This window comes from Strix uralensis, chromosome 3, assembly GCF_047716275.1.
Source record: "Strix uralensis isolate ZFMK-TIS-50842 chromosome 3, bStrUra1, whole genome shotgun sequence".
NCBI lineage: Eukaryota > Metazoa > Chordata > Aves > Strigiformes > Strigidae > Strix > Strix uralensis.
In genome coordinates this window covers 85411988-85439862 of record NC_133974.1, presented here as the reverse complement: position 1 = coordinate 85439862, position 27875 = coordinate 85411988, and the positions used below count along the sequence as shown (strand labels likewise).

The window sequence follows — 27875 nt, the reverse complement described above, 5'->3', positions numbered from 1 at the left end:
TCAGTCTATTTTGCCCTTTACAGTGCTCCAGCCATCTCTACCGTTCTGAGCCCATCCCTATGGTTGTCAAGACGATACAGTTTTCTTACTTAGAAGGATGCAGTGTGTTTTGAGACCGTAACTAGATTATAGATGACTTTTAGCCTCCAGCCATCTTATCACATTGAGTAAGCAGTGATGACCCAAAGAGTAAATTGTGCTCCGAGAATGTAGCAGTAACCTGGAAAGACAGTATTTAATCGGGTTGATATTCTTCCCTTACAGGCTTTTATGTGCACGTAAGAATCGCTACTGTCATGCGTTTGAACAACCCATTCATGTGTTTACAGTATATTCATCATAATCATGTATTTCTAACCTAATACACAGTGTAAAAATAAAAATACTTAGAAAATAATTATGCCATTTTACTTCATGAAATTTGCTCTTTTAAAATGAGCATAAAATGATTAAATTATACCCTCTAACAACTCTATTCAAAGCCAAAAATACCATGGCTTAGAACAAGGTATTAATTAGAACAGTCTTCAAAGTTTAAATCATTAGCTTATACTTCTCCTTGAACTATGAAAAGCTCATGGCAAAGACAAGTTCTTCATTTATCTGTGCATAGGAACACTTCTAAAAACCAAAATGTGAAGAAAAATTGCTAAGCTTTGTTTTTCAGAACATTTGTTTTAATATTGGAATGTCCTAGAACGCTGTAGTTGATTGAAGTTATATAGGGCTGGGCCGCTCTGTGTCCAGTGCTGGATCTTGTTGGAGGGATCCTATGTAAGCCGTGAAGCTGCTGTTCTGATGGCCCCAGTCGTAGTAGTCTGGAGAGAAACTTAAAAGGAAAACAGAAGAATTAGTGATTGGCAGGTTGGTTCTGTAGATACCTGGTTAGTGAATGTGAGCAAAATGCAATTGCATAGAGGTAGTTCCCATGCTGAAGTGCAAAAATAAAACCCCAACCAGGGGTTCAGGGAGCTATTTATTTTTCTGATTTGCTGCCAGCTATTTTGGCCCAAGTGTTCTCAACTCGTTATGTGTTTCCCGATTCTTCTAGTTCACTAAAGACCCTCCCCATTCTGATTTGCTGTTCAGAAGGTGTTTGAAAACCGGAGAAGTGGTGCTTCTAATCCCTGCCCTGTCCTGCCGCTGCAGGGGCCTGTGGGGGACGGACCCAAACCCCCCATATCAGGTGCCGGGGTGCAGCATGTGGTCAGCAGCGCTGGCACACGGCTGCTCCCCCACGAGCACCGCGAGGCGACGCAGGTGGCTGGTTTGGTTCCCCCTGGGAACTGCCTCTGCGTTACCAGTGCGGCTGGTTCCCTCCTGCCTCTGCAGGGAAGGGAGGGTGCCCCTAGGTCGAGGCTGGATGCCAGCCTGGCGCACACCACTTCCAGCATCCTCAGAGGGTTTAGTTAATATGTGGGAAAAGCTAACGCCGGGGTAAGATGATTGAGAACTGTAAGTTGTGAATACCACCTTCGCTGAGTCATGGTTTGGGCTCAGAGATGGTGACACAGTCTTAGCTAAGTGAGTGACAAGAACTAGCTCTGGGTATGTTGGCTATGATTAGCAAGTTAGCCTTCATTTTAGGCTGACTGAGTATGCTAATTGCTACTAACTTAGTGTAGATACAGGAACAGCAAATGAGTAATGCAGGACTGAGCCTCCTTTGAGGGCAGGATGATGTCCTGGCAGTGCCTTTCCTTCTCTGAACTGGGTGCTCTCATTCTTGCTGGGAACTGCTCCTTCCTGGAAGAGAATCCTTACCTAAAGCTCACAGTTACACAGAGAAAACAGCTTTTTTGTGTCAGTTCTGGGTTGTGCAGGATTTCAGCAGTTAGGTGGATTCACATAAGCTGTCAGTAAGTGGGAAAGCAAACGCCCCCTTTGTTTCAGGTAAATCCCGAGACGTTTAGTCACGTTACAGGGCAACCAAAGTTGAGAAACTTCTCACCACCACCATTGCTGCCTGCGCTGTCAAACTTTTCCCTGCTCTCCTGGAAGGCAGGGAGACAGCTGGTGTTCTAGGCTGCCTTGCTCACACACTCCAACTAGTAAGTGGCCCTTCTTCAGCCACTCTTGGAAGAAACAGAGGGTAAAACATGCAACTCAAAGATCTGACCCGAGTTTTTCAAACAGCAGCATACTGTCACAATTCTTACATTATGTAACTGTTTTCATTCTGGTGTCCTTAATGTCTCTGTGGGGCCCATGGATGCCTACAATCACCCAGTGCTGCCTTTCCACTCCAGCTTCCCCCTTTGCTTCCCCTCACTCCCTGGAATTTATGCAACAACTGGAGCTAGACAATTTACATTAAGTGTTCTGCAGTGTGTGAGAGCTCTTCCTCCTCCAGTTTCCGTTACGGGAAGCAAGTGGTTCCCTCTTGCATTTCTCACCTGCCCTGTGCTCCCTGTGGTGCAATATTCCACGCGAGATCGTCATCGCTGTCGTATCTGCGAGGGTTGTCAAAGAAATAAGATCTGGGACTGAAGCCATGGCTTGGGACCATTCCTGCGTTGGCCTGAGGGAAGGGAAACCTCAGTCAGTACTTGCAACAGATAAGTAAACTGCTTGGTGCCTGACTTCTAAAAGAAGTCACTGCAGACTTACCTCCTGGCTTCCAAAATAAAAGAGGCAATTTTGCATTTGCTGTAGACAATATAAATATTTTTGCATTTTCTGTTTTTCTCTACCAGCATAGTGCTAGTCTACCGATCTTCACGGATTTCCTTTTGCATCCTTCTAGCTAACAGATATGACCCATTTCTGAAACCACCCCCCAGGTTGCATTTAACCTGTCTGCTGAATTCCTGTCCAACCTGGTCACTTTGTGCTTTTAGCCAGCTGACTTGAAGTGAGCAGTAGGGAAGAAGCTGAGGAGCTGAAGGATATGAAACACCTAAATAGATTTTGTTTTACCTCCCACATTTGTAACCCTCCCTCCTGGTGCATTACCTCCCTTGCCTCAGGATCTGATCATGCTGAGCCCTGGCTCCCTGCTTAATGACACCACAGCTGGAAAGCCCCTTAGCACCTCTCTGAGCAATTTCAGTATCTCCCCTACAATGCTGTGAGGGTCAAATCCCAAGAAAGTGTCCTTTGATAAAACGAGGAAAGGGGTGTACATGTAACTGCTTCATTTACAAAGCTGTGAATCAAAGCAGAAAACATACAAGATTCAGAAGGTCAGTTTGATTCTGGAAACAGTGCCAAGGGGCATCCAGGACCCGGCTGAGCCTCTGCCACTGACCTGCTGCTTCCAGCCCCAGGGAACAGGGTTCCCTGCACCTCTGGATAAGCCAGGATTGCATCTTCTCCTTGGCATTAAGCAGGAGAACAGGATAATCTCCCCCATTTTTTAGATGTTTAATATCTTTGACAAAGATGAAGTGAAAATAGGTCCATCTCTATCGTCTCCCCATTTCCAACAGTTGTCCGGCTGAACATATGGCAAGGCGAAGGCCCACGCACTGCAGACACACCTCTTGTTCCAGGCTATAATCGCCTGTGGAGGGGAGCTTTACATTTGAACAGTGCTGAACACAGGCTGCCTCTGCTCAGACTTTTTGTTTCTGAAATCCTGAATGAAACATAAAACCAAAAACCAACTATTTCTTGGGATTCGTCCTTATTAAAAGTAAAGAACATTTTGGATTTTTACTAAATCAGAGTTGTTGTTAAGATTTTTTAACTAAAAGAGGGTTTGTTTTGATTCTAACCCCATGCTTTCTGGCTAAGTATTTTCAACCACTGGACCATTTGATACTTAACTGCTGTAACAGCCACTCTACTGAAGAGATTGAAGTCCTGTGGCCCTTGGTCTCCCTCTTGTGGCGTACCTGCACTGAAGTTCAGTTTGCCTTGCAACAGAGTCTCTTCGTTGTTTCTTTCCAACGTTGTTCCCAGTTTTCCTCTTACCACGGTATTATTTAGCACAAATATTTGTCTTGTGTAGAAAAAATCCATATATGCCCTATCCACTATGACAGGTAATTTCTACCCTAAAAAAGGTACCCAGAAAAGAAGTGATATAGCTGATTGGCTCTTCTGAACTGTATGTTTATGAAGTTGGAGATTTAAGGCTTTCTGCAAATCACAATGCAAAAATATGTTATATGTGTTACTGCAATGCTCTTTGACTTGTGAGAGAATACTGCCTGTTTGACTCCATCTGAGGTCTCATTTGAGTAGGATACCAGGTCTTTATGTGATCAGCTTTTTGAAAGGAGCGATTAGACCACATCCTTTATTTTTCATTCGCTTGTGAATCTTTCCCACACTATCCAAACTTGACCATCAGGTCTAGCCTTACTACATACACTCACTTTTTAAATAAAATGAGATCTCTCTGTGGTCACTTCTTAGAAGAGCAGCACCACTGGACTGTACTTTGAAACATTTCTTCTCTTTGCAGTTGTCCTGGCTAACTCCTAAGCAGGAGTGGGGCTGAGAATTTTTTAGTTATGGACGCTGTGGTCCATGGGGTTTCTTAGTCCAATGTCAGGTATTTCCTCCTTGTTCAGCTTGGCTTTGTCATTGTCTCTGAAATCTGCATGTGAGAATAAAAATCATCGGCTTCTCTAAAAAGTTATTCTATTAATTGCTTCTCTTATTAATTTACCATTCACATCCTTCTTGGGGAATATTAGGTTTGGTTTGGCCTACAGAAGCAGAGATATTACCTCGGTAATCCTAGTGCAGGGCTGATATTCCCCATGTGCCTGTCAGCCAGTGTATCCTGTGCTAACCCAGAGATGTTGCCTACAGCTGTAAGAAGATGCTCATTCGTCTATTAACTACCTAGATATTAAGGATCCTTACAGGAAACTATCATTACAACTCACACCTTAACCCCTGCTCTGCTGAAATAGCAAACAAAAATGTCAGCAAGTGCCTATTATGGCTGTTCGTCTTTGACATGGAAACAATTCAATGGGTGCAGGACTGAAAGAATTCACTCTATTACTTCATACATGCTGTTGAACAGTTAGCATACAATCATTTTCACTGCTATGTGATGAAAGATCCCAAGCCTGGATAACAAACTCCTTTTCCACTGACTCCAGTAAAATCCTGTATTAACTCAAAGGGAAGATGCCCTTAAATTTAAGGAGGTTCCTGATTTTTAAGGTAAACTGCCTGAGAAACACCTTGTCTTCCTTCTTGGTAAATATGATAAGTTTCTTTCACGAGGTGTTAGTATAAGGAAGTGGGAAGTTTGGGTTGCTTCTATTCTGCCAAAGTTACATTGAAAAAAGAGAAGTCAAAATGTAAAGAAGCAAGAGCTCCTTCAGAAGCTGAGCCCTCCAGACCTGCCTGGACATTACACTAACAAATACACTAACAAATTCCACTTACTAGATCTTTTGTAGGGTTCCGGACACGGAAGAAATACACAACCAAGGAAGTAGGCAAGAGCTCCCAGATGAAAAGGATCACTCCAAACACTATGTAACCTGCATCTCCCAGCTGACATTTCAGGTCTGCCTGTTGAAGAGTCAGAGAGAAAAGTGTTTAAAAATAAAGATAGCAGCTCATTTAAAGGTGCAGGAGGCAACATGTCTTCTTATGAGGATCTATATTTAAGTGGATGAAATGCTTTACAACATGGCCAGAAATTCCATTAAGTAAAGCTAGACTAATCTGACTAATGATTAAAGGCATATTAAAAAAATCAGTATGCTATCTTGCTGAGTACATGACTTCTCTTTCCTTCTCCCTTTCTTCCTCCTGCTATCTTGCCAGGCACTGCTGGCAATCTGGCTTTTAAAAATTAAGGCTTGGATCCCTTCAAGCTGGTGCGCATTGTTAGCTTGAATAACCATGCTGCTACTCTAGCAATAGCTTTGAATTTCCACCATTCACCATAGTTGCAGAGGGCAAATCCTGTCCTTTCATGTGTTTTGTACAGAAGAGAAAAGGGTAATGTTTCTGACAGGTGATCTGAGGCAGTACCACAGTACAAACATTGGGCTGTACATTTAAAAGTGACTTTTGATTCTGGTACCAAATTGAGTACCTGCTCCTTAGTTCCAGGCCCTTTACATATGGCTCAAATCATTTACCCCAAAATGCAGGCAACCCGAATGTCACAAGTCAGATCAGATGTTCAGAAATCAGTGGCAGTGACCTAAGGCCTAAAGCATTCCAGTGAGCTCCCTATGAACAACCTCTGCCTTCCCAGGGGAAATGGGACCAAATATTCTGGCTGTAAAGTTCCAGCCCCTGTTACTCCAGACTGTAGGAGTCAGCACAAGAAGTGCCCCCTGCAAGGGGTCAGCAGGAGCAGCAGCAACACTCCAGGCCCCAACAATAAGAGGGAAAACATTTGATTCAGGAGGTGAGTCTCAACCTAGTGCCCTTCTGCCTAAACCTGTGTGTTCCAATTACACGGAGTGGCAACACCTAGCTGCACTCCTCCGCACCGCAGCAGGGTTGAGTAGTGGTCCCTTGACAGACCCTACTCAACTAACTCATAATGAGGTCCTCTGGGCAATCCTACCTTACTGGTTACCTACTTCCTATTTACAGTTTTATCTACTGCTCAACAGAAAATTGTTAATGGCTCCAGGTTTGCTTGGCCACCCTGGCCCCTGTGTGGCTGGGAACACTGCTTGTGGTCTGCAGGTGCCTGCTGAGAGGGTAGGGAGATGTCAAGTGTCTGGGATTTTGAGGACAAAAAAAATATACTCATGGTCCAGACCCACGCCTGCCATTTTGCCTAGCCTTGACAGAGCTGGAAAACTGCTGGGACCTGGCTACGTGCTTCAAAGCAGAGAAAGGACCTGGATGCCCAAATTTCATAAAATTCAACAAAGAACCCCCCGCTATCTCCTTTAGTGTTTTTATCACTGTTAGTTTTCAGTCTGAATTGTCACTTGCAATTAAAGGTTGGGAAGAATCTTAGTCTTATCCTCAAACTACAGAAGTTATCACGCTAATGACAGAATTAAGGTAAATGACTCCACAGCCCTGGATGGCAATGGGGGATTTGATGATGACTTCAGAAATGAGCATTTTAGAGGAATCAATTACTGTATTTCTGCTTCTCCAAGTACAGTACATTCTTTCCAATGGACAAAACACCTGCCTTTTTTGATAAAAGGTGCTTTTTTGTTTAACAGTAAAATCAAGGTAAATAAAAGATTGACTTTGTAAAAAAATTTTTCTAGTGGTTACTTCTTTCTTTTAACACTGAGGGTTTTTTTTTCCTCCTTATGCTGAAATTACCATAAATTTGTATTCCTGGAGCAAAACAATCTTATTGCATTGAATAAAAGAAAAAGGAATAGGATTTTAATATATTAATTCCTCTTGTCATAGCACTTAGGAAATAAGCCATCATATACAGAAAGAGTTTTTCTCATTAGCAAATATTTTCATACTTGCCTGATCTGATACGTTGTACCAATCGTAATCAAAAGAATTGACTTTCTTGGTTTGGGAAAATGATAAGATGAACAAGTTGTAACAGGCTCGTGAGGTATAAAGTAGTATAACAGTCACTCCTATACTTGTCACCTGACAGACAGATGAGCCCTGGAAGAGATTTAAGCACAGGTTGTAATTCGTAAGGGAAGTTGAGAAGCACGTTGCTTTGCATGGACTTCATGCTACTCTAACGCAACTGACTTTCTCTTTCTTTGATCAGTATATCCTACACTACGTATATTCCTGTACAGTGATTTCCAGGCAATGGTAGCAGTTGCAGCCCTTACCAAGATGGGCTGCGACTAATTCCTACAACTTATTGTACAAGTGCTATTTTCAGAGCACTGAAAACACCTAAGAACTACACTTGGTACCAGATGGAGCAAGAGAACTCACCCTTCAGCTATGCATTAGCTACAGAGCATCCTGTATGAGACGCTGGCTAGCTGCCCTGATGCAACCTTGCATCTTTTTACAACTGCTTGCTGTGTGCCTATTTCCTAAGTACAGAGTAGATCATAACAGTCAGCAGTTCAACACAGCGCAGACAGGAACAGAACATCCTGCCTTACCTAATGTCAACACAGCAGAGACAAAGTGGAAGCACAGCCTGTGGGCAGCGTGACCATGGCAGGACAGTCTGTGAGTGGGAGCTGGGGCACAAGGGGAGGAATGAGACTACAGAGTGCAAAATCACAACAGCTCCTAAACCCCAGGGAGAAAAATGGACAGAGCAGGGGAAAGAGCCTAATCCAGTGAGGAACAAGTGAGATGCCTGACCACTGTGGCAGATGGGGAGGGGCACTGTGGGGTGCAGAGACGACAGCACAGGAGCTGCAGCAGCAAGAAAGGAAGGAATCCGGGAGCCATGGCTACGGGGATCAGTGTGAGTCTGATCACAGAGGCAGGAGCATGTGCAAAAATGGGACTGGCTTTGGAGGAAGTTCAAAGTAAATTCTGTGCAGTTGGCTCTGGAATAGTGCTTTGCACAGCCAAAGGAGGAAAGATGGGTTAAAGCTCTGTGTGCTTTTAGAGGAGCAAGATGCCTTGCAGTCATTTGCTTTACTAGCCCTGCCCTCTCCCTCGACTGGCAGAGATCCACACCATGACGACGACGGGCTCCTCTCATCTGTGGGAGAGAGAGAGGCCAAGAAGGAAGTTGTCCTTCCCCTCGTGGGACCTTTTATACCAGTGCAGGAGACAGAAAGGTCTGCACCCTATTCCCTCCGCTCACACACTCTGCTTCCAGGTTTGCAGCCATGGAGGTCCCAAGCGCTGTGGCAGGTAGAGACAACAGAATGGTATCAGAGACAGTCACCAAGTCACGATGTCCTGAATCCCTGACCTTCAGGAGACTACCAGGGCCCCTCTGCTGCTCACCCACGCTGGTGGCTATGGATCCTGTGGCTCTGTCAACCCAGCTCCTCAGTCTGCACCCTGGTGAGTGCCAGTCAAGAGGAGCTCAGGGAGTAGCCAGAAAAGCTTGCAGAAAACTAGCTCGCCTGTTTTCCCAGCAAAATAATATTGATTCAGGGAACAATCAGGCTCAGGGGTATTACAAAATCCCCAGTACAGCCAACTTCTCTGACTGAATTCCTGCTTACAACATGCTGGAACATCACTGTTCACTGGGCCATAACCTACAGCTACGTCAGGAGTGAGCCAAGAGCCTGCTGCTGTATGGGAATTGAAGCCAGATACATAGTAGGCAGTGGTGAAAGCTGTGGCAAGGCCAGCAAGCAGGAAATGCCACAAAGAGGAAATGTTTGCTAGGCTCTTCTCTATTCTCCTTCAGTACTAGCAAGTCAGTGATGCTGTCATGGAAACTGAGGGTGAGAGAGCAGAGAGAAGCTGCTGACTGGCACATACCATATCCCAGCTCTGTGACATTTACAGAGTGGGGATAGCAGAAGTGAAAAGCAGAATGGGGTTGATATTTCCCTCTGTAGGTTTCCCTACATAACTGTCATTCTTTAATAGTTAATAGTTAAATATGCTAGACATTTAACAAACTTCAATCCCACCAAACACAAAAAAGGGGGTAAAAGTGTCCTGGTTTTGCTGCCAATCAAATACACTTAGAGGCTTGGGGAAGGGAGAGCTCAGCAGTAAAAGTAAAGTCAGATGAATCTTTTTTCAGCCACAGGACCCTACAGAAAAGAGGCGGAGCCCCGAGTTTGTAGCACATCCCACTACGTGATGCTTCTGGCCAGCACAGAACTGGCCCAAGGGCAGGGCTGTGCACCTCCTCGGTGCTGTTGTAGCCTTGGCACAGAGAACCAGGCCGGTCCCCTACGCCAGGTCATGGAGCGCGCTTTCACGTGTGGTCAGAAGATACACGCCAGCAAATGGGAGATGCAAATAAAAGGCTGCCGGTACTGATGCCTATCTACGTAGAACACATTATCTCCAACGCTGCTTCTATCATATTGCTGTAGAGAATGGATTTTTCTTCTGCAGCTAGCTTTTTCAGCACAACAGTAGCAGATTAAGCCAGGATGTTTTTCCACTGCCAGCTCCAGCCATCTGTATCCCTAGGTACGTGCAGTCAAATCCTACTGAAAGTCCCCAGAGGAACTCCCAGTTCGGGTCAACAGAAAGGAGCAAAGCACTCTTTAATTCTCATTTCCGCATTCAAACTTTCATCAGCTGAGTGTCCTGTCCCTTTCTGCCTGCAATAACATTATGAGTTTGTTTGGGTTTTGTGAAATAGCTTGAAGTAAAAAAAATCAGGTTTCCTGCAGGAGGAGGAAACGGAACAAAGTAATCTACCAAAGCCTCCCTTAGGTTAACACTGCTTTGTTACAGAGATTTAAACTTCTGTGATTTGCAGCAGTAGAAAAACTTTTCCTACTAGTAAAAATAATCCATTGCCCATGCCCTTTGGTCAGCAAGTGACAGGCTTGAAAGAAACAAAACAAACTAAGCTGTTTTTTTAAATCTTCTCTTCAGTCCTCAACTTTCAGTTGTTGTGCAGTACGGCCAGATTTGATTAAACAGGAAAAATACTCCTTTCATCTCATTAAGTAAACAGAGGGAGGAATTTTATTTTAAGATTTTCTAAGTAGCAGCTGAAATTGACATTTTTGAAAGGTTTGTTTTGGTAAAGGTAATGTGCTATTGGTTAAACTAATAATTTATTTTAAGATTTAACAATTTACTGCAAACGCAAGGACCTCTGAAAGCCCTGTTTCATTATTTATAAATACAAAACACTTTCACTGATTTTATAATAAACACTGAAGGCTTACGTGATGTCACTCAGCACTTTGACCACTGAATGTGTCCAAAGCTGTAAGCTTAACAGTATTTCTTCAAAGAACATTTTGTAGAGTAATATGAAAGACTTTTTTCCCCTTCTCCCCACTCAGCTGAATTTATAATGCATTTAAAACACATTCTCATCATCTATATATGCAAATGTATAAAGGGAGATTCATATTCCTCTGTCTGGCTTATCTTCAGCATGCTGCTACCTTAAACATTTAACTTAATCAATCAATAATTTGACAAGTTGAAGGATCCCAAAGTACAGACTATGTAGCAGTACTGAAATGAAGTGGTCTTCGGATGGGGATCTGGAGAAAGCAGTATCCACTTGAAAAACAGCTGTGAGAAACTCCAGCCAGTAAGTTTTGCAAACTCTGTCTCAAAAATACGTATTCTGGGGTCACTGGTGGTAGCCAAAAGCACCCTTGGTTTGGGAATTACTATTTATTTCATATATTGAGCAGGATGGCCAGCCAAGCGCAAGCTGTGAAGTTTAAGGCCTCCAGCTCTCAGGGGATCTAAAGAACCGTGGGGCTTTGCCTCGTACAGCCGTGGTCTCTCAGAAGGTACTTGAAAAGAACTGAAAATGTACCTTACCTTGGACTCCAAGTAAATGTTGGCTAAGGACATCTTGGAAATCTTATACAGGCAGATGGAGAGTGAAACAGCGCACAGCACAAACAACGTGTCATTAATTGCCACCCGGACAGAGACAATGACTTTTCTCTCTGAATTCTGTGTCCTCACCAATACTGCACATGTTAAATTCACCAAGAGGAAGAGGAGACTTATGAAAAGAGAAGCCAGGTAGAGGGGCAACCTGGGAGAGTGAGGAGAAAACAGTTTTAGCGACATTGTTCAGCAAATGTCAGTCATGAGATGGAAGTTGCCCTCTGAGCAATAAAAGCTGCACGTGTTGGGCTGCCACGGCTGACAGAGTCACCAGACACCCGAGCCCAAATCAAAGTGCTCCAGATTGCTCGAGAGATTAATTCAGCTCATTTCAAACCTGTTTTCACAGTTACACAACAAGCTGTAAGTAAAGAAACTAATGTCGAGCAGCAAAACATGGAAGACTGTTTGCAGCAGAAATACAACAGCACAATTCTTAAAAACTACTTAAAATACACATGTACTTTATTAGAGCATGCACAAACCCTCTGTCTACTCACTGACAGGAGAAATGTTGCAAAAGGTTGAGTTGCCTGGAATGGGCTGGTTTTGACCCTGGTTTTACTATACCACCACTGTCATGAGAAACATCACTGACTGCTGCTGTTTGCCATCAGATTTCATATTAAATTAGGGAAATGTCTAACAGTAGGAAAAATCTCTGAGTTACTGGTTTCCCAGCATCTTTCTCTGTCCCTTTTCCTAAATAACTTGGCCACGGGCAACCTCTTGAAAGAAACATCAAGAAATTTAAACAGGCATATTGACTCAGGGTTGGCATTTTGACATCTGTGCCAGGAAAAAGGTTCATTTGCACAACCACAGGAACAGAGCTGGAACAGAAATGTGACAGACAGAAACCCAAGAGCTGGACTGGTTTTCTCTATGTTTTTTTCAACCTACCCAGCACCGATACCTGCAATGTAAGTATACCACATACTCAAGGAAAGCTGCTTATAATTCCTCTTTACTCCTACTCACAGCTGCGGAGCTCTTAAAAAAAAAAGGCATATTTCCATTTCAGGTGTTTGCTTCCCTCATTATCATTGCTGACCAAGGCAATTACTGATAAGGGTCATAATCTGCAGTCACTGAACAAGAGGTTTTGGCCACAGCTTTTCATGACTGCTGGGAACTTTGAATTTGCCTGACAACAAACATCCAGACTGTCCCTGAGGAATCCAATTCTGATTGTTTAAAAATACTTTACTCAGTGCTGATCTTTTTTTTTTCACACATTCATATCCTTTTGGGACAGCATCAATGCAGCTACAAAGCTGAAGCATAGCTGGCTTCTTTTCAGAAGGCATGAAAGGAAGTGGTATACCTTTGAGACATTTTAAACGTGTAACAGGGAGAACTGAAACCCTAATAGTCCCTGTTTGTGAATCAATGCCCTTCTTTCCATCTATATCTGGCATTGAGCGAGGATGCTGTCTTTTCCTTGCCAGTCACAGAAATTCCCTCTCAGGGAAGACTGTACTCATTCTTAACCTTCCAGGGCAGGGCTCTATTTTTAGGATAAGCAGCTAGAGGTAGTTTCTTTAAACCTCACAGTCTAACGCTGGAAGCACTGCAGACCTGAAGCTCCTCTCTCACATGGCTTCCCCTGGAGAATGCAGTTCCCAGTTGTAGTGGTGGTACATTTACAGCTTTTATTAATATATTAAAAATCTTTAAGTGGTGGTTATGTGTCTTCCTTTTCTCCCCCTCCCAAAATCTATTTAATAGTCTCATGTCTGCTCCCCTGCTGTAGTGCAGGTAAAACATTCTTGTGGGGTTTGGGCTTACAAGGAAAGGTATCCTCTTACTTTCTGCCTGCTTGCGGAACATGTTCTCTTTTTCCTCATCTTAGTCAGAGGGACCTTCTGCTTCAGCACAGCCTGCAAGCCCTTGATGCTGGCTTGTAACCAGCAAGGCTTAGAGGCTTCCAGGCCAGGCACCTCCTTGATGGAGTTTAGCAAAAAAAAAAAAAAGCACTGTCACGCTCTCATGCCCACACACTCCCATGCGTGCCAGGGTGAGCTGTCATGGCCAGTCAGTTGTGCAGCTCTTCACATAATGATCTTCCATCCCCCTTATTAACATGATGTGGCTGAGGAAATGGCTGCCTGTTTTGACAATAGAAGCACTGTTGCTGAATTTCTGAATAAGCACTGATGGAGATGTAGGCTGTGTCTCTCAGGGCAGTTTTAGGGTCTCTGCAGCTGCGGAAAGCATTCTTAACTCACTTAAAGCAGAATGTAACCTTACATCTCAACTACAAGAGCACCTACGAGGCATGAATAAGTATACGGGTTTTTTTAAAAAATAGAAAAGTAGGGCAGGAGAAGTATTTCCAGATTGCACCAGCGACTGTTCAAAAGCCTATTGTGCCTAATCCCCACTTTGGGGCTAGTCCCTTGAAAGGAGCTGTGTGTAATCTGGTTTGGCCAGGGAAGGCACATGCCAGGGTGTTCTGTTCTTTCTGTGCCAGGCTGGATGCACCCCTAAGTTTTTCTCTGAGCTTAAAATCAAACTTCAGATGAATGCAGTAAGTTTTGCCTTGTGTAACAGGAAAATCTGTTTGAAACTACTGCATTTTGTACGTGGCTTCCTCAGAAACCATACAGTGTCTGAGGCTTGTGTGTAACGAGGCAGGCACACACAGCACAGCAAGCCTCATCCAAACCCAGTGACTGTAAGAAATCCCCAAGCCCAAGGAGATGTGCAGGACTGTTTAAATATGAAGTTGGGCTGGCACAGGCTTCACCTTGAGCTCTTTTGCCACAGTGACTAACATCATGAAGGCTGTGTTGATTAAAGTTTGCTTAAGCTCTCTGACAGGATTTTATCAATTTTTCCGTATCTGAAATTATTCTGATTTCTGAGACCTGTGCCAATACATAGACCACAGTCCTGCCTCTCTGCTGCCTTGTTTATGTTGCCATTATCTATTGCAGAAGTGCCAATACCAGGCAATAAGGTCTGACACTTATTAAAGAAAATGGGGGAAAAAAATCAAAGAGAACATTCAGCAATGAAGATAGGTGAAATTCAGTAAGTGCAGACTCCAGCCCCTGTCTGTACACCATCCATCTTTCTAACAACCATCACCCATCTCTCCATCAGGATTTGAGCAACCTGATCTAATGCAAGGTGTCCCTGCCCAGGGGACAGGGGTTGGACTAGATGATCTTTAACGATCCCTTCCAACTCAAACCACTCTGTGATTCTATGATCTTTCACTAGACTGTTACAATTAAGATTCAGAACCTCAACAGTGGGTGTGCACATATTACACCACTTCAATTGCCCTGTATAAGATAGGAAATGAGGTCAGCTTTATTTATACGGCTCTTTTACACAGGCTAACCATATTCATGCTGAGAGATCTAGATATTAAAACAAAATACTACTGAAGTCCAGTACCAACAGAGCTGAGTAAGAGAAAAAAGGCTAATCCAGATCCAAGAGTGATCTGTGTTAGAAATGAAGTAGGCAAGAGTCAGGGTGGACATGGAGCTGCTGTGGGAAGGGTAGTCTGTGCATGAGTAATTCCAGTCGCAATACACAAGTGTTTCGGAACGGAAACACTTCAAGAGCTACATGCAAGGTGCTAATGTAGTCCTTTCAGAGGCATTGACTAAATATCACAAGCTCCCTTTGCTAAAAGAAAGACATTTTCAAGCAGTTTTCAGGAATAAAGTCTTGCCACAAACATCAGTAACAGATGAGGTTCAAAGCTTCTACCTGTCACCTCTAAAGACATCCAGGAACATGTTCACAGACCTGCCCTATACCACCCTGACCTGCAGACCAGGCTTTGTGCAAAGCTGTCCTCTTCGTTCCTCTTGCCTATGCGTACCATCAGGGGCAGGCACGCTTGCACTGGGGACTGGCTGGGGACCTGGCTGGTGTGTGCCGTGCTTGTCTATGGGCCCATACTCCTGGATTTCCTTCCCACAGAAACCAGAGCACAAAGGGAGGTGAATGTATTTGTATGCCACACTGTTTACCTGGGAGCATCCAGCTCTTGCCCCTTGTGGTTTGGGATGTGGCCAAGGTACGCACGCAGACCCACTAACTTAAAAGCATTCCTGAGACCACTGAAATAGATGCAGCCTCTCTGTTCCCATTCCGACCATTTCTGCATGAGCTGCGGTTCAGCGTGGAGTCCACATCCCTCAGTCAGCATCACACCCTGCGTGTCCCATACCCTCACCAGCCCAATGACAGCCCAGCCCAAGCCTGCGCTCACTGTACTGCCATTCTACCAAGCATGGTGTCTGAAGCACTTGCTCCAGATGATCGCCTCCCCAGTTGTATCAAAACCCAACTGGATAACAAACTTTCCAGGGCAAGAACAGTGTTAATATTTGACCTGTTGATACAGTACTGTGTTCTCCTGACAGTCAGCAAGTAACAGGTCAGACTTCAGTTTCAAATTACTCTGTTTTCCTATCCTGAATTCAGGTCGTAAATTCTTTCTTTACAATGGAGACAACCTCTCTCTCTCCACCCCCCATCTAAACAACATTACCCAACCGAGGCTTTTAGGCATTGCCACAATAAACATTAATTTATTGAGCTCTTCCTTAGCTTTCTGCACATTACTGCCCTTTGGGGAGCTTTCAAGTAATTCCTGACAATTCCTCCTGCTCAACAAGATCCCAAACAAATCTCTCCACCTAAATGCAAAGCTAGTGTTATCTCAAGCCTGTGGAGTCAGGGGAGGTTATCTGTGAGCTCCCAAACACATCAAGTTCAACCCATTCTCTCTAGTTCTTTCCCTTCACAACTCTCCTCTCATCTTCCCAAAACTTTTGAGTCTTTTACTACCACTGAACTCACGAATTAATACATACCCAGTCCCACTCATTCCTGTCAAAATAAATACATCCCTCTGCTACGTTTACCAAAGCACGGGATCTGAATTCACCTAGCAATACAAATGTTAACTTGTAAACAAATCACCAGGATGAGTGCTTTCTGCTTGCATTTGAAATATTTGCCTTTGATATACGTGAATGTCTAAAAATGGTGCTTGTGTTGGGAAATGACAGAGACTTCTAAATGTCATAGGAAGAAGCTGGCCTCAGAACCATTGTCATAAAACACTGGTATATAAATATGAATAGCTGAGATATGAGCACCACAAATGATAAAAGATGTAGTGTTTCTCAAAGAGCATGGCTACTCTTCTTTACATTAAATGTTTGCATAGTTCTTACCTGTATTTCAGTAGCTCTGGGGAATATTTTGACTTAGCTTTGAAAATGACCTGCAAAACAGAAAAATATTGCATCAAACATAGGATACATGTAAGTAAAGAAAGACTCTGCTCCGCAGGAATCCTGTCTCACAGGTCACAAGAAATGTAATGATAGGTTTCATTACATAACAGATTTGCATTTATTGCTTATCCGTGGCAGGCAAGCTCTAAGCAAAGTATTAAAACCACTCAGCAGGTGATCACAATGTACTTGTATACAAATTGTCTACACCATTATTTTCACTTACTCTGGCTTGGGAATAAGGCTCTTTACACCAGTATTCACAAGAGGACCAATGCCAGTATAACCATAGAGGCAAGTAATTATTAGGCTCTTACATGACCTAACAGTGCATGGCTCTCACCTAGACCAGCTCGTACTGGCAGATTGGGTCAGATGCTCTGTTTCCATGAAGAGCCAGTCATAGTACCCTGGCCTGAAATTGGATGTATGTACATTGTATCCATGTTACATTGCCAAAAGGATGCCATGGAGAACCAAATTCACTTATTTACTCTGAGGTATATTTGGCTTCTGCTGACTCTCTGTTCACTATACAGCAATATGTATTTTTACAGAAAGATAGCTCAGGCCCAGTAGTAACCTTGCTGTAACAGAAAAGACAAAATACTGACATGTTTTCTGAAATGTAGCTAGGTATTATCAGTCATGGGTGTGTAACCATCAGAAATCACACAAAAATATATTAGCATATCTTATATCTTATTAAAAAAATTACAGGGAAGCTTCACTGCTTTTTCATAAGCTAACGTGGTTTCCAAACACACTCAGTTTACAAACGTTCATTTAAACCAACACTGAAGCCCACTGATTGCTAGTATTACCAAAAAACATGCTGTATGACTTATTCTGGGTTGTTTCCTAATTGTTTTACCCTCAAGTTATCCTGCCTTATCCATTTCACTTGGTTTTGCATGCCCTTTAGTATAGCTTGCATAATACTTGCTATGATTATCATGCTTTCCCAAGGAAACAGGCCTTACATGATCACTATGTATGTGTTGGCCTGTGTCTGCCTGTCACCCTGTTTATCTGTCCCCCCACTAACCTTAAAATCAAAGACATGATTCTTTATCACCCTCCTAAAATTAGTGACCTAACAGAAGGAACCCTATAATGCATCTGATATATGACCTCTGTGAGGAGAACCCTGCATAATGATCCTACACATCACCCAATATGAGAGAGTCTGCATAGCAAAGTGTCGTAAGATATGCCCCAGTTATGGAAACAGCTCAAAGTCAAGCATGAGACATAGATCTGGAGAAAATCAGGCTTCACTTGTTCCAGCGGTCCTGGAACAACTTGTCATTTAACTCCTATTCACCATAAACAGCTGCCTTGACATGGAAATTATTTTTGTGACGCATCAGCCTGCTTAGCACTAGCTGAACCAGCAAAGAACACTGAGCTTTTCAGCAGGCCCTAGAAAAATAAAAGCCAAGAATAAAATTGAAAAGTTGGGTAAAAAAATCTCTAAAAATATTCTGCAACCATTGATACTGTTTTCAAATAGTTAACATCTCTGGCAGCTTCCCTTACAAAAGATTTTCGTGATTCATTCTCCAAATTCCTGGATCACGAATTCTCGCAGGGGTTCAGGAAGAAGTTTTATGTTGTTTTACTTACTTGCTACTGAAAGGAGAGGTACGAGAGGCTTGTGAATGTTCTGTGTTTCCATGGTGCACGAAGAGGGGCTGTCAGTTTTTAGAGAAGAGATGGGGTTCAAAATACTTCCTATATGCTTTTTATACTAGACTTGTTGCCTACTCTGCTTATTCTGGAAGACACTCTGGCTAAGCGGGAAGGAACAGATTCCTGACGTCAGTGAAACTAAACAAGTAAAACTTGTCTCTAAGGCCATTCCACAATCCTCACCTGTTCTGAGTAGCACTTACTCACACATATTGTACCGTTAATTTTGACAGCTTTCCGGAGTAGCACTGAACAGAATTGTTCACAGCCTCTGCAAAGAACTACAAAAGACAAGTAACTTGCAGTGGGCAACAAGTTGTGCTGGGTCCACAAAACCTAAAAAATTCACAGGTTCCTGAATACCATCTCCTGTAGTTCCCCCAAAAGAATCCACTCACAGAGCTCTCCTGCCACACAAATGAGCCCAAGGCTGCCCTACCTAGCAAAAGCTCCGTGGATAACTTAGGTAAAGCCAAACATGACGCTCCTGCTGCAGATCCAGCAGGATCTCCAGATGTGAGATCGTCAAAACCGCTGTTACTGTGATTCCATGTTTGGTGGGCCTCTCCAAGACGATAAATGCTTCTGAATTTTATCAGAGCAAAATGACCATTAAGAAAGAAAATGAACACCGCATAAAAAATGGATACTATATAGATTAAGGCATGGACACTCTTATAAATTCACTGCTAAATAGAAATATGGGTGGTCAAGTTCTGTCACCTTTGCTTAAACCTTGCTTAACTACTGATGGGGCCTTAGTTCATAAGTAGCCTTGTTGGAAGCAATGTGATTGTCACAGAATAAAGGGCTGTTCAGTGGGAGTAAGGATGTCAGAAGCTGATCTCAATATACCTTCCATGTGTGGGTGCAGCTTTTTGCTTTTAACAGTCATCTAGCTCAAGAGACTGGTTGCTCAATGGCCCCTCCCCACAACAGTGTTGAGAAAGCTTCCAGTCAATATCTGAGTCATCTAAGCAAGTCTTCCAGCAAACCAGAGCAAACCAGGCTATTCCTAAGAATAGACTAAACAGCAAGCAGAAAGCAGACCTTTTAAAAAAGACCTTTCAGAGAGCCCCAAGATGAACAGCAACACGGAAAACTCAGTGAAAGTCCTTGCTAGTTTTCTAATGTCTAAAGGGTTAGATTTTCATCTTAAAAGTATTTCCCCTTTTGCTTGTTCTTTAAAGGAGAAGTATCCTGTTTTGACTCCTTGTTTTTGCCGAAGGACTGGAAACCTCAAATGAGATTCTCACACTCCCTCCTCCACTCCCCTGAGGTATATGTCTGGCATATAAAACTGCAGCAGTACAAAAGGACTCCAAAAAGCCCTTCATACAGCCAGGGAAAATTCCTGTTGCAGGAACTGATGTAAACAGCTGCACTTAAAGACATTTTACCAGGTCCCAGCAGAGGAGCAGTGAGGATGGCATGGGAGTCCATCAGCAGCTTGGCTGCAGAGAGCTCTGCAGAGCTGCTGGGCAGCAGAGAAGGCAGCCAGGGCCAGGCTGCTGTAGCGTAAGGGGGTTCCAGCTATGGTTATGAAAGTTAAATCAGGAGCCACTCTGGCTCTATAAGTATCAATGAAACAGGTGTCAAAGCCAAGTCACATATTTCCAGAGGAAAAAAAAAAAAAGAACATCTCACAGGAGCAATTTTCAGTCCATGCTCTGATTTAGCTGAAGTGACGTGACAGCTGGCACAAACCGCCCGTGTACCTCTAGTGCTAGTTGATCAGTTCACTTTTACGGGAGCTGCAGCCCAGCTTACCAAAAAGCCTCACGTATGTGTTAAGTGCTTGCATATGTCTCAAGCTGGCCCTCTGCACACGAATAAGTTCAGCTCTATTTACCAGTTCTCATTTCAAAATCTCTGTAAGGAGCAGAGCGTATACTTTTCCTTCCCAGTTCCTTTCACCACGGCCCCTCTCTTCCTCTGTCATGCTCCATGCAAACTTCTCTTTGCACGCTGAAAATATGCCACAACCTCATGCAGGCCCAGAGGCCCTCACCATCAGCGCATATACCTTTCCTCTGATGTATATCTTCCGGTCCCAGGCCCACCATCCTCCTTCTCTCTCTCATGTTCATTCTTTCATTTGGATCAGATTCCCCACAATATGTACATTTTCATCTATTCTCTAAACTCTACATGGTTTGTAAGGCCTACTTGGCCACATGAGCAACATGACTCACTACCATACTCAGCCTTGTGTAAACTGGTAAATATAGTCCTGAAAGGACAAGGACCATTGCGGGGCTGGCAGCTACGGTAAACTTGCATGTGTAGCTTTCCTATCAAATTATTTTCTAAGTCAAATGACCTCATTCTTCATGTCAGATCCTGATAGCCAGCCAGTCTGCAGTTGCAATTTGTCTCCTATAGATCCAATACTGAGGGTAATGTTTTATGCCAAACATATTTGCTGATGCTTCATCATTTGTAATTAAGACTCCTGTGTAGTTCTATGTACATCTAAAGCATGCTTTAAATTAATAATAATTTTTAACATATGGTGTATTCATTTCTACTAAAAATTAAATATTTCTTCTAAATAAAAAGCTCTCTCTGCTCTCTCAGTGGTGGTATTACTTTTGAAATGCTATCCCCAGTAATTAGAGTATGAGAAGTTCTCCTAATTTTCCTCCCAGAGCTAACACATATGCCAGTTCCAGTGAGTTACACGTAACCTTCCCAAAAGCCTTGTGCTGGTTTTACCCCGCCCTGCCAGGCACTTCCAGCATGGCCCGCTCCTCTCTAAACTGTCTTACTCTGTACAATTTCTCTTCGTTTGAAAGTCCCTGATTTTATCAGGCCTGCCTGGGAGGCAGGGTAAGCTTCTCAATCTGGATGCCAGAGAAAAGGGAAGATGGTTAAGGAGGAGGAAGGAGAGGTAAATTTGCCTACCAGCCCTTCTCCACCCATACAGCCTCACAGTTCTTGAGCTCAGCACCACGTTCCCTAGGTCCTGGAGAAGTTCCCAACCAGATGGTTAAACCTACAGACCACCAAATGGTTTGCTGTGCCTGGCCACAGGGGAGGCCTGGGATTTCCAGCATCCCCTCTGGCTCACGGTCTTTGGCCCTGACCTTGTTTTTTGAGTCTGTAACCCTCCATCCTAGCCTCCCTCCTGCTTCATTTGTATTCTGTTCCCCAGGGAAATGTAAAGTCTGAGCAAACAGGACAAAGTCAAGCAAGCCCTTCTCTGCCCACCCCTCACACACACCAAAAAAGGCAACTTCTTAGTTTATTTCCCAGAGCCTCTTTACACTTTTGCCCACAGCACTGACTGTAAAGCCTGAGGACTCACCTCAGTGTTCCCTTGTCAGGCACAGGGAAGATGTGGCTAGGCAGGACATTAAGAAAAGAGTGCCTGAGCCCTGGAATCCCCACTGTCTGGAGTCACTTAAAGTGGAAAATATGTTATATGCCGATTTGCAGTCTTTGCTTTATCAAGCAGCAAAATAAACCTGTGGGAGCTGCAGATGTGAGGCAAACGTATCTAGGGGTTTTGTATCTAGGGGTTTTCTGGTCTGTGTAGGTGGAAATGCACACTTTAGCTCCCTGTCTGATGGATCAGGATCAGAGAGCTGCTCTGGCTCGGTACAATGCACTTATTTGCCAGTGTTGTACTATTGTTTTACAAAAATTCCACTAGATCTCATCTTCACTTTTTATTTTAATGATTTCTAGGCAAACAGAGGCTTATCCTGAGAGGGTAGGTCACATTATCTTTTTTCCTTTAGAAGACAATGAATACAGACACAGGATTAATAAATTCTAATAAATTTAGCACTCTCATTAGAAATCACATGTATTTTCTCCAGTATGGGATTTCTGAGAGGACCTAATATTATATAAGCCTTAACTACAGCACCCTTTCTATTCTGCCCTAAGTAGGGCATCAAGACCATTGCAAAGGACCTTGAACTTGGCTCTTAATCCGAAGATCCCTTGTTCTGAGTCAAAACTATTTTGATTGTAACTTCCCTTTCGTCCACAGGTCCCCTGCTTTAGCAACCCACCCCAACACATTACAGCTCCTTCTGCTATATCTGCTGATGGTGATGCTCAAGTCTGGGAACAGCCCCTGCTGTGCTGATGTCATCATGGCTTATTTGTGTTGCTACACATAAAATACAGTTGAAATTTGCGTCCCCATTGCTTTGGGATACTTATTAAAAAGAGAATAGTTGTGGCTAACTTTCTGTCAAGTTCAAAGGTGCTTATTATTCTGAAAAATGACCTCAGGCACTTGCCAAATGAGTTTTTTTGCTTGGCCGGGAGGATTTGCAATATTTTTTGAATCACTTTTTCTTCTCACATCTATGTCTAAAAGTTTTCCTAGCAGTGCCACATTTAGAAATGGTGGGTGCTGTACCGCAGATAATAAACACCTGCAAATTCCAGAGAGCCATAAGGTCTCTTCCAGTCCTCTGTCTCTACACTATAGACAGGTCCCTTCTTTCCCTAGGTCACTTCTTTCCCTCTAGCTAAGCACCAGTTAAATAGCACAGTTTGCATGCAATAAGACACAGCTGCAGACCCTTCTTGCTTGCCTTCTAGAGAAAAAAGAATGAAAGTTGTTTCTGAACAGGTCTGTGAAGTTATAAGCCATTACTGAAAACAAAATTCTCTCTCCCCACCCCTTTCACACTAGTTCTTGCTTGCCTACTGGGGAAAGCTAGATGCACATTAAATATACAGTCTCAAGAAGATGCTGAATTTCAAGCCAAACCACCTTTTAATGGCTAGAAATAAAGAATTAATAACAGTGAATTAAAAATATGTGCACTTATTCTGTGTCTTACATTATATTCATACAATGGCTGTGCTGGTATTTCTTAAGGCTTTGTTTTGGCTGGGGAGATATTTAAGATGAGATTTCACTGGGAGCAACCAGCTCTAAAGCAAACAACAATACTAATAACATACCTGTCCACAGTGGCCCACGAACTTTAAAGATTATGACGCACATCACAAACTCTGAAAGTCCCTTGCAAATACTGTTTCAAAAGCCTCACAAGAGCTCTTCAAGACAGGTAACTATTACACTCTTTTACAGAGGGGCTCAGAGGAAGATTGTGAGGACTCATCATGACAAAGCAGAAATTGTCTTGAAGGCAGAACCTTAGCATTTTTTCTGTTTCCAGCCACTGACTTGTACTTCCTGAATGATATTAGCAATGCCAAAAATAAGTTAAAAGGACATATGTGTGCATTCTGTATGCTCCCTTTTTAGATCTTCCTTAGATGAAAGGAATCAGTTACCCGCAATACTAAGCCCCTGAGTGCTGGCACGCTAATGCAGAGTGCAGACTGCTGTGCCCCCTCTGTGCTCAGGGCTTCTCTTGGCGCAGAGCCAGCATGCTGCATTCTGCCTCCAGCCTTCCACGGCAGCCCTGTGTGTCTGTGTGTGTGTCTGAGGGAAGAATCTGACCTAAGGCTGTGACTTGGTCCCAGCTGCTGTGATGGGGATGGACTCAGCGATGATGGACGTTTGCCCCTGGGGAACGGCACCACTATCAAATGACTCTCACAATAGCTGTGGGATAAAGCATAGGTCACCACATGCCTGAGCTGGATTTGAGTAGCATGTAGATGAAAGGTTCCTGTAATCCCTTAATAGATCTCAAGTCCCAGGGAGTGGAGCAGGGTGAGTTAGCAGGTGTTTCAGACACTGAATCCAGAAAAGTAAACCTAAGCACAAACCTGCGTATGCGGTTCTAAGTATTTAATACCCTCTACAACTCAAGTGATCCTCTTACAGCTGTCATGCTTACCGTTGCTGCTTTTGCAGCTCCGCGATGGCAGCTCTCACAAGCAGTCCGATCTCTCCGGCCAGGCTGTTCAGAATCGACAGGCCTGTAATCGCTACAGAGCAGTCTTAAACACCTGGGGCACTGCAGAAGCACCCAGGCCCAAGCACCGAACTAGTTCCAAGTGGGGCACACAGCAACACCCAAAGCATCCTGAGCACTGTCAGAGGTGCTCCAGGGCTGGCTGGTGCTCCCCTGGCCAACTACCCCTGCACCCGGAAAACAGACTTTGCCAAGGGTCATCTGAGTGCAGGCTTGGCTTCCTGCTCCAGGCACTGCTGTGGGATTGAGGAGATAGAGAATCCAGTCCCTGTCCTCCCGCAAGCTTCCTGGGAGATTTTAGGCAAGCCTGGCAGCCTTTCCTTGCCTCAGCATGACAATATCCCGTCCTGCAGCCCAGTGCCAAGATACCCAAGCTCACCGTAAATACTTCCCAGCCAGTCTAACTGCAGCAACCTGGTGTGCTGTGCAGCCTAACTCATCGGGCTTCTTAGCTGTCCGTACAGACACAGTCTCAAGACCTCTCTGAAACAGAGATACTATTTCCTTTACCCCACTATACAGTTAATTTACCTTTACATCACAGTGTCCTTGAAATAGAGAGTGTGTATCTCTGTACTTAGCTCTTACTGGGGTCCAGAGTCACTGCTATTTGTAATACAGATCATTAGAGGAACTTGGGTCGGCAGTAGGACTCCATCAACAGTTTTGACTGTGATACACAGAATAGAAATCTCACTCACAAACACATTAGCCAACTTATGAGAAACTGAGGTGGGGGGTTGCCAGCAAAATTAGAAATTATAGTTCTGACAGAGGTCAGGTCTGCTAAGCCAGGAGGTTTATGGAGTCTAGTAACAACAACAAGAATAATAATCGAACAGCATTTTGGATGTCCAGCTTTCAAGCTCTCCTATGCAATTTTTCCCCCAATGTTTAAGTCAAATAACACCAATTTAATAGACAATAGATCTATTATTTGCCATTCTTGCAATGATAATTTCAGGCTCCAGTTTCATTGTAACACTAATCACTTGCATATAGATCAAAAGTTAAAATTCCCAACTAAATAAGTGAAATTTGCTTTTTGCATTGCCAAGGTACATTAGGAAACTACATTTTTCTCATGATTCTTACATAACAATGCTTTACCATTCTGTCAGATTTAATCAACCAAATATCTGTTGCTTACCTGTGTGAAGTAAAGATTCATCAGGGTCAGGGTGAAAAACTGGAGGCAGACTGGGAAGCAATAGAGAAGCCAGAAGATGAAGGGGCTGAGAGAATTTGCTGTGACAAAGTCTTTGAAGTAAAATGAAAAGAGCACAGTCCTAAGAGAGGCCCAAAACAAGCACAGAAACAGAAAGACAGTTTGGTAACTGAACCTCTTGTGCCTGTAGTGAAGGACCAGCCAGAGCTGGACGTAGATGAACACAAAAAGCAGTGAATAAAAAACAGTATATACAATGGTCAGGCCCAACTTCACATACGGAGGGACAGCTGGCGTCAGGGTCGGCGGAAGGGTGTCATTTTTCAGTGGGTCCCACTCAGGGGCCTCCATTTGATATCAGGAATCGTCAGAATTATTTATTAAGTTTGGCTGCCGCTGTTGCCTCCTCCTCCTTCTCCTTTCATCTTCCTACAGCATAGGAATCAAGAAAATGAAAGAAAACAAGCTGCACTTCCTCTTTGGCAGCTCACTGTGGGCTGGTAGCACATGATCACAATTCAGAATGATTCATTAGGACTGCCTTTGTCAGCAATTGGCAGGGAACAGCTCAGAAAGCTGCCCTTTGCTGATGTTTGTGCACGAATCTTTACCATCCTTAAGAGACAAAGAAATCCACCAGCCCCTGAATGGTTTACTGCTGATTTTTTTCCTAAGGAAAACTATCTGGATTTTAAATTAGTTAAGTAATGTTCTATTTTCTACAAGAAGCAGGTACCTGACATTTTCCCAGTGGCGGTCACATTGTCTCTTTATAGGATTTTTTTCTGCTATTTCCCATTTAGCAAGTACTTTATTTAGCTGCATTTCGTTAGCAATAATTTTAAACACTTTAAAGTACTCATGAAATTCAAACCACCGTAACAAGCTATAACAGTTCAGCTCTGCATTGCAGAAACCTTTGTGTTTATAAGGAAATACACAATTTGCACAGCAAATCTAACAGATTCAGTATCTTCTTTTTCTTCTAACATAAGGCATTTCATTAGAATAGGAGAAAAGGCACATCAAGGCTTCCAAACATGGTGTATACAGGAACAAATAAAACCCCCTAAATACCCAAATTCACCAAGGCGTACATGCAGCTACAGGTTCTTTTCTTCTTGGTTGTTGTCTGTTTGTGCCATCACTGAGGCAACAGTTGACCAGACACGCCTTCTCACAAGTGTGCAGATGTGCCCTTGGGATTAAATCTATAAATTAATAGGTGCTATGGCAGGCTGCTGGGTTTGACTCACAGGGGTGAGAAGTGAGAACTGAAACTGAGTGGTTTAGACATTTGTAGCATGGTGGAAATGCTTCATGTACCTCTAGGTCATGAATAGCGTCATACACCATCAAATAACAAGGTTTTTAAAAGATACTTTGGTTATAGCTGGAGCACTGCTATCTTTTTTCTATTGTTTATAGTAAACTGATTACGAGAAGTGATTGTTACCTGGAATAATCCCACTCCACATGTCTGGTGAGCAGTGAAAAAAGATTCCTTTAGTGAAAGAGTCCATGCAGTGAAGTAACACAGTGTTCAGGGTATGCAGATACTGATACTGACACTGAGTATTAACTAAAATAATGACTTCTATTATTAATGCCTCACCCTGAGAGGAGTTCAGAACTACTACTTTATTGAAAAAGGCAGTTATTATAATTGTGCTTAATACAAATACAGCCTATGTAAACTTGCATAGTCCTTTAAAAAGATCTCTAAGTGAAGCCCATCCTGCCCTAAAAACACCCACACTGAACACTTAAAGCTATCTTCCAAAATCCATGTTGAGGTACTGAAACATAAGCAGTTTGATTTTAAAGGCACTAAGCAAATTCAGCTCCCATTGACTGGAAAGGGATCTGTGGGTTCTTAGTGCCTCTGTAAATCAGGTCACTTCTCTTAAGGCGTCTAGGTATGATCTTAAGACCCTTACCAGGAGCAGTCAGCTTTGGAAATCCTGGATAAACAGCTTACAGAAGCAGGGTGATACACAGCACCGAGTAGCTGTGTCAATTTGACTACATGTGGAAATACAGAGAACACACAGTGAATGATGGGAAAGAGGAGAGAGGATAAGAAATGTCCAAGAACTAAAACTCACGTACATGTACAGAGGTATGTTATAGCTTGCACAGAAAGAGAATTTTATGGCTTCAACATAAATACACTTGGACTTCGTTTTAAATCAGCACCTGCTCCTACAGGTTCTGTATTTCCTGAAAAAAAGTAAAATTGACTCGATACCAGGGTAGAAGATGGAAAACTGAACAGTTACTCAAGCAAGTCTGTCAGAGAAGCTGTCTGTACTCAGGCCATCATGTTCATTAGGCAAAGATGGGGAAGATAAAGGGACTGGACCGGAGTTTCGACAATATGTATAACAAGTAGAATAGATACAACAAAATATATTTCAATACATACTACAGAAGGCTCCATCTCCCAGATCAGGAAAACATCTCCCCTAGATTGATACATACTTCCTTCTAGCAGACAAG

The 27875-nt window shown here is 43.3% G+C and overlaps 1 protein-coding gene across 1 annotated transcript in view; it reads right to left on the bottom strand.

Moving 5' to 3' along the window:
- Nucleotides 1-210: 210 nt before the first annotated feature.
- GPR137B (G protein-coupled receptor 137B) overlaps nucleotides 211-27875 on the bottom strand; it is a 33351-nt gene continuing 5686 nt past the window's right edge. Inside the window, exons 2-8 of the mRNA XM_074863191.1 lie at nucleotides 25356-25802; nucleotides 16587-16636; nucleotides 11299-11521; nucleotides 7386-7539; nucleotides 5359-5483; nucleotides 2397-2521; nucleotides 211-829 (exon numbers count right to left, since the gene is read on the bottom strand). Of these exons, the coding sequence (XP_074719292.1) occupies nucleotides 718-829; nucleotides 2397-2521; nucleotides 5359-5483; nucleotides 7386-7539; nucleotides 11299-11521; nucleotides 16587-16636; nucleotides 25356-25724 (1158 nt within the window). The 5' untranslated portion in view covers nucleotides 25725-25802 and the 3' untranslated portion in view covers nucleotides 211-717. The remainder of the gene's footprint in view (nucleotides 830-2396; nucleotides 2522-5358; nucleotides 5484-7385; nucleotides 7540-11298; nucleotides 11522-16586; nucleotides 16637-25355; nucleotides 25803-27875) is intronic.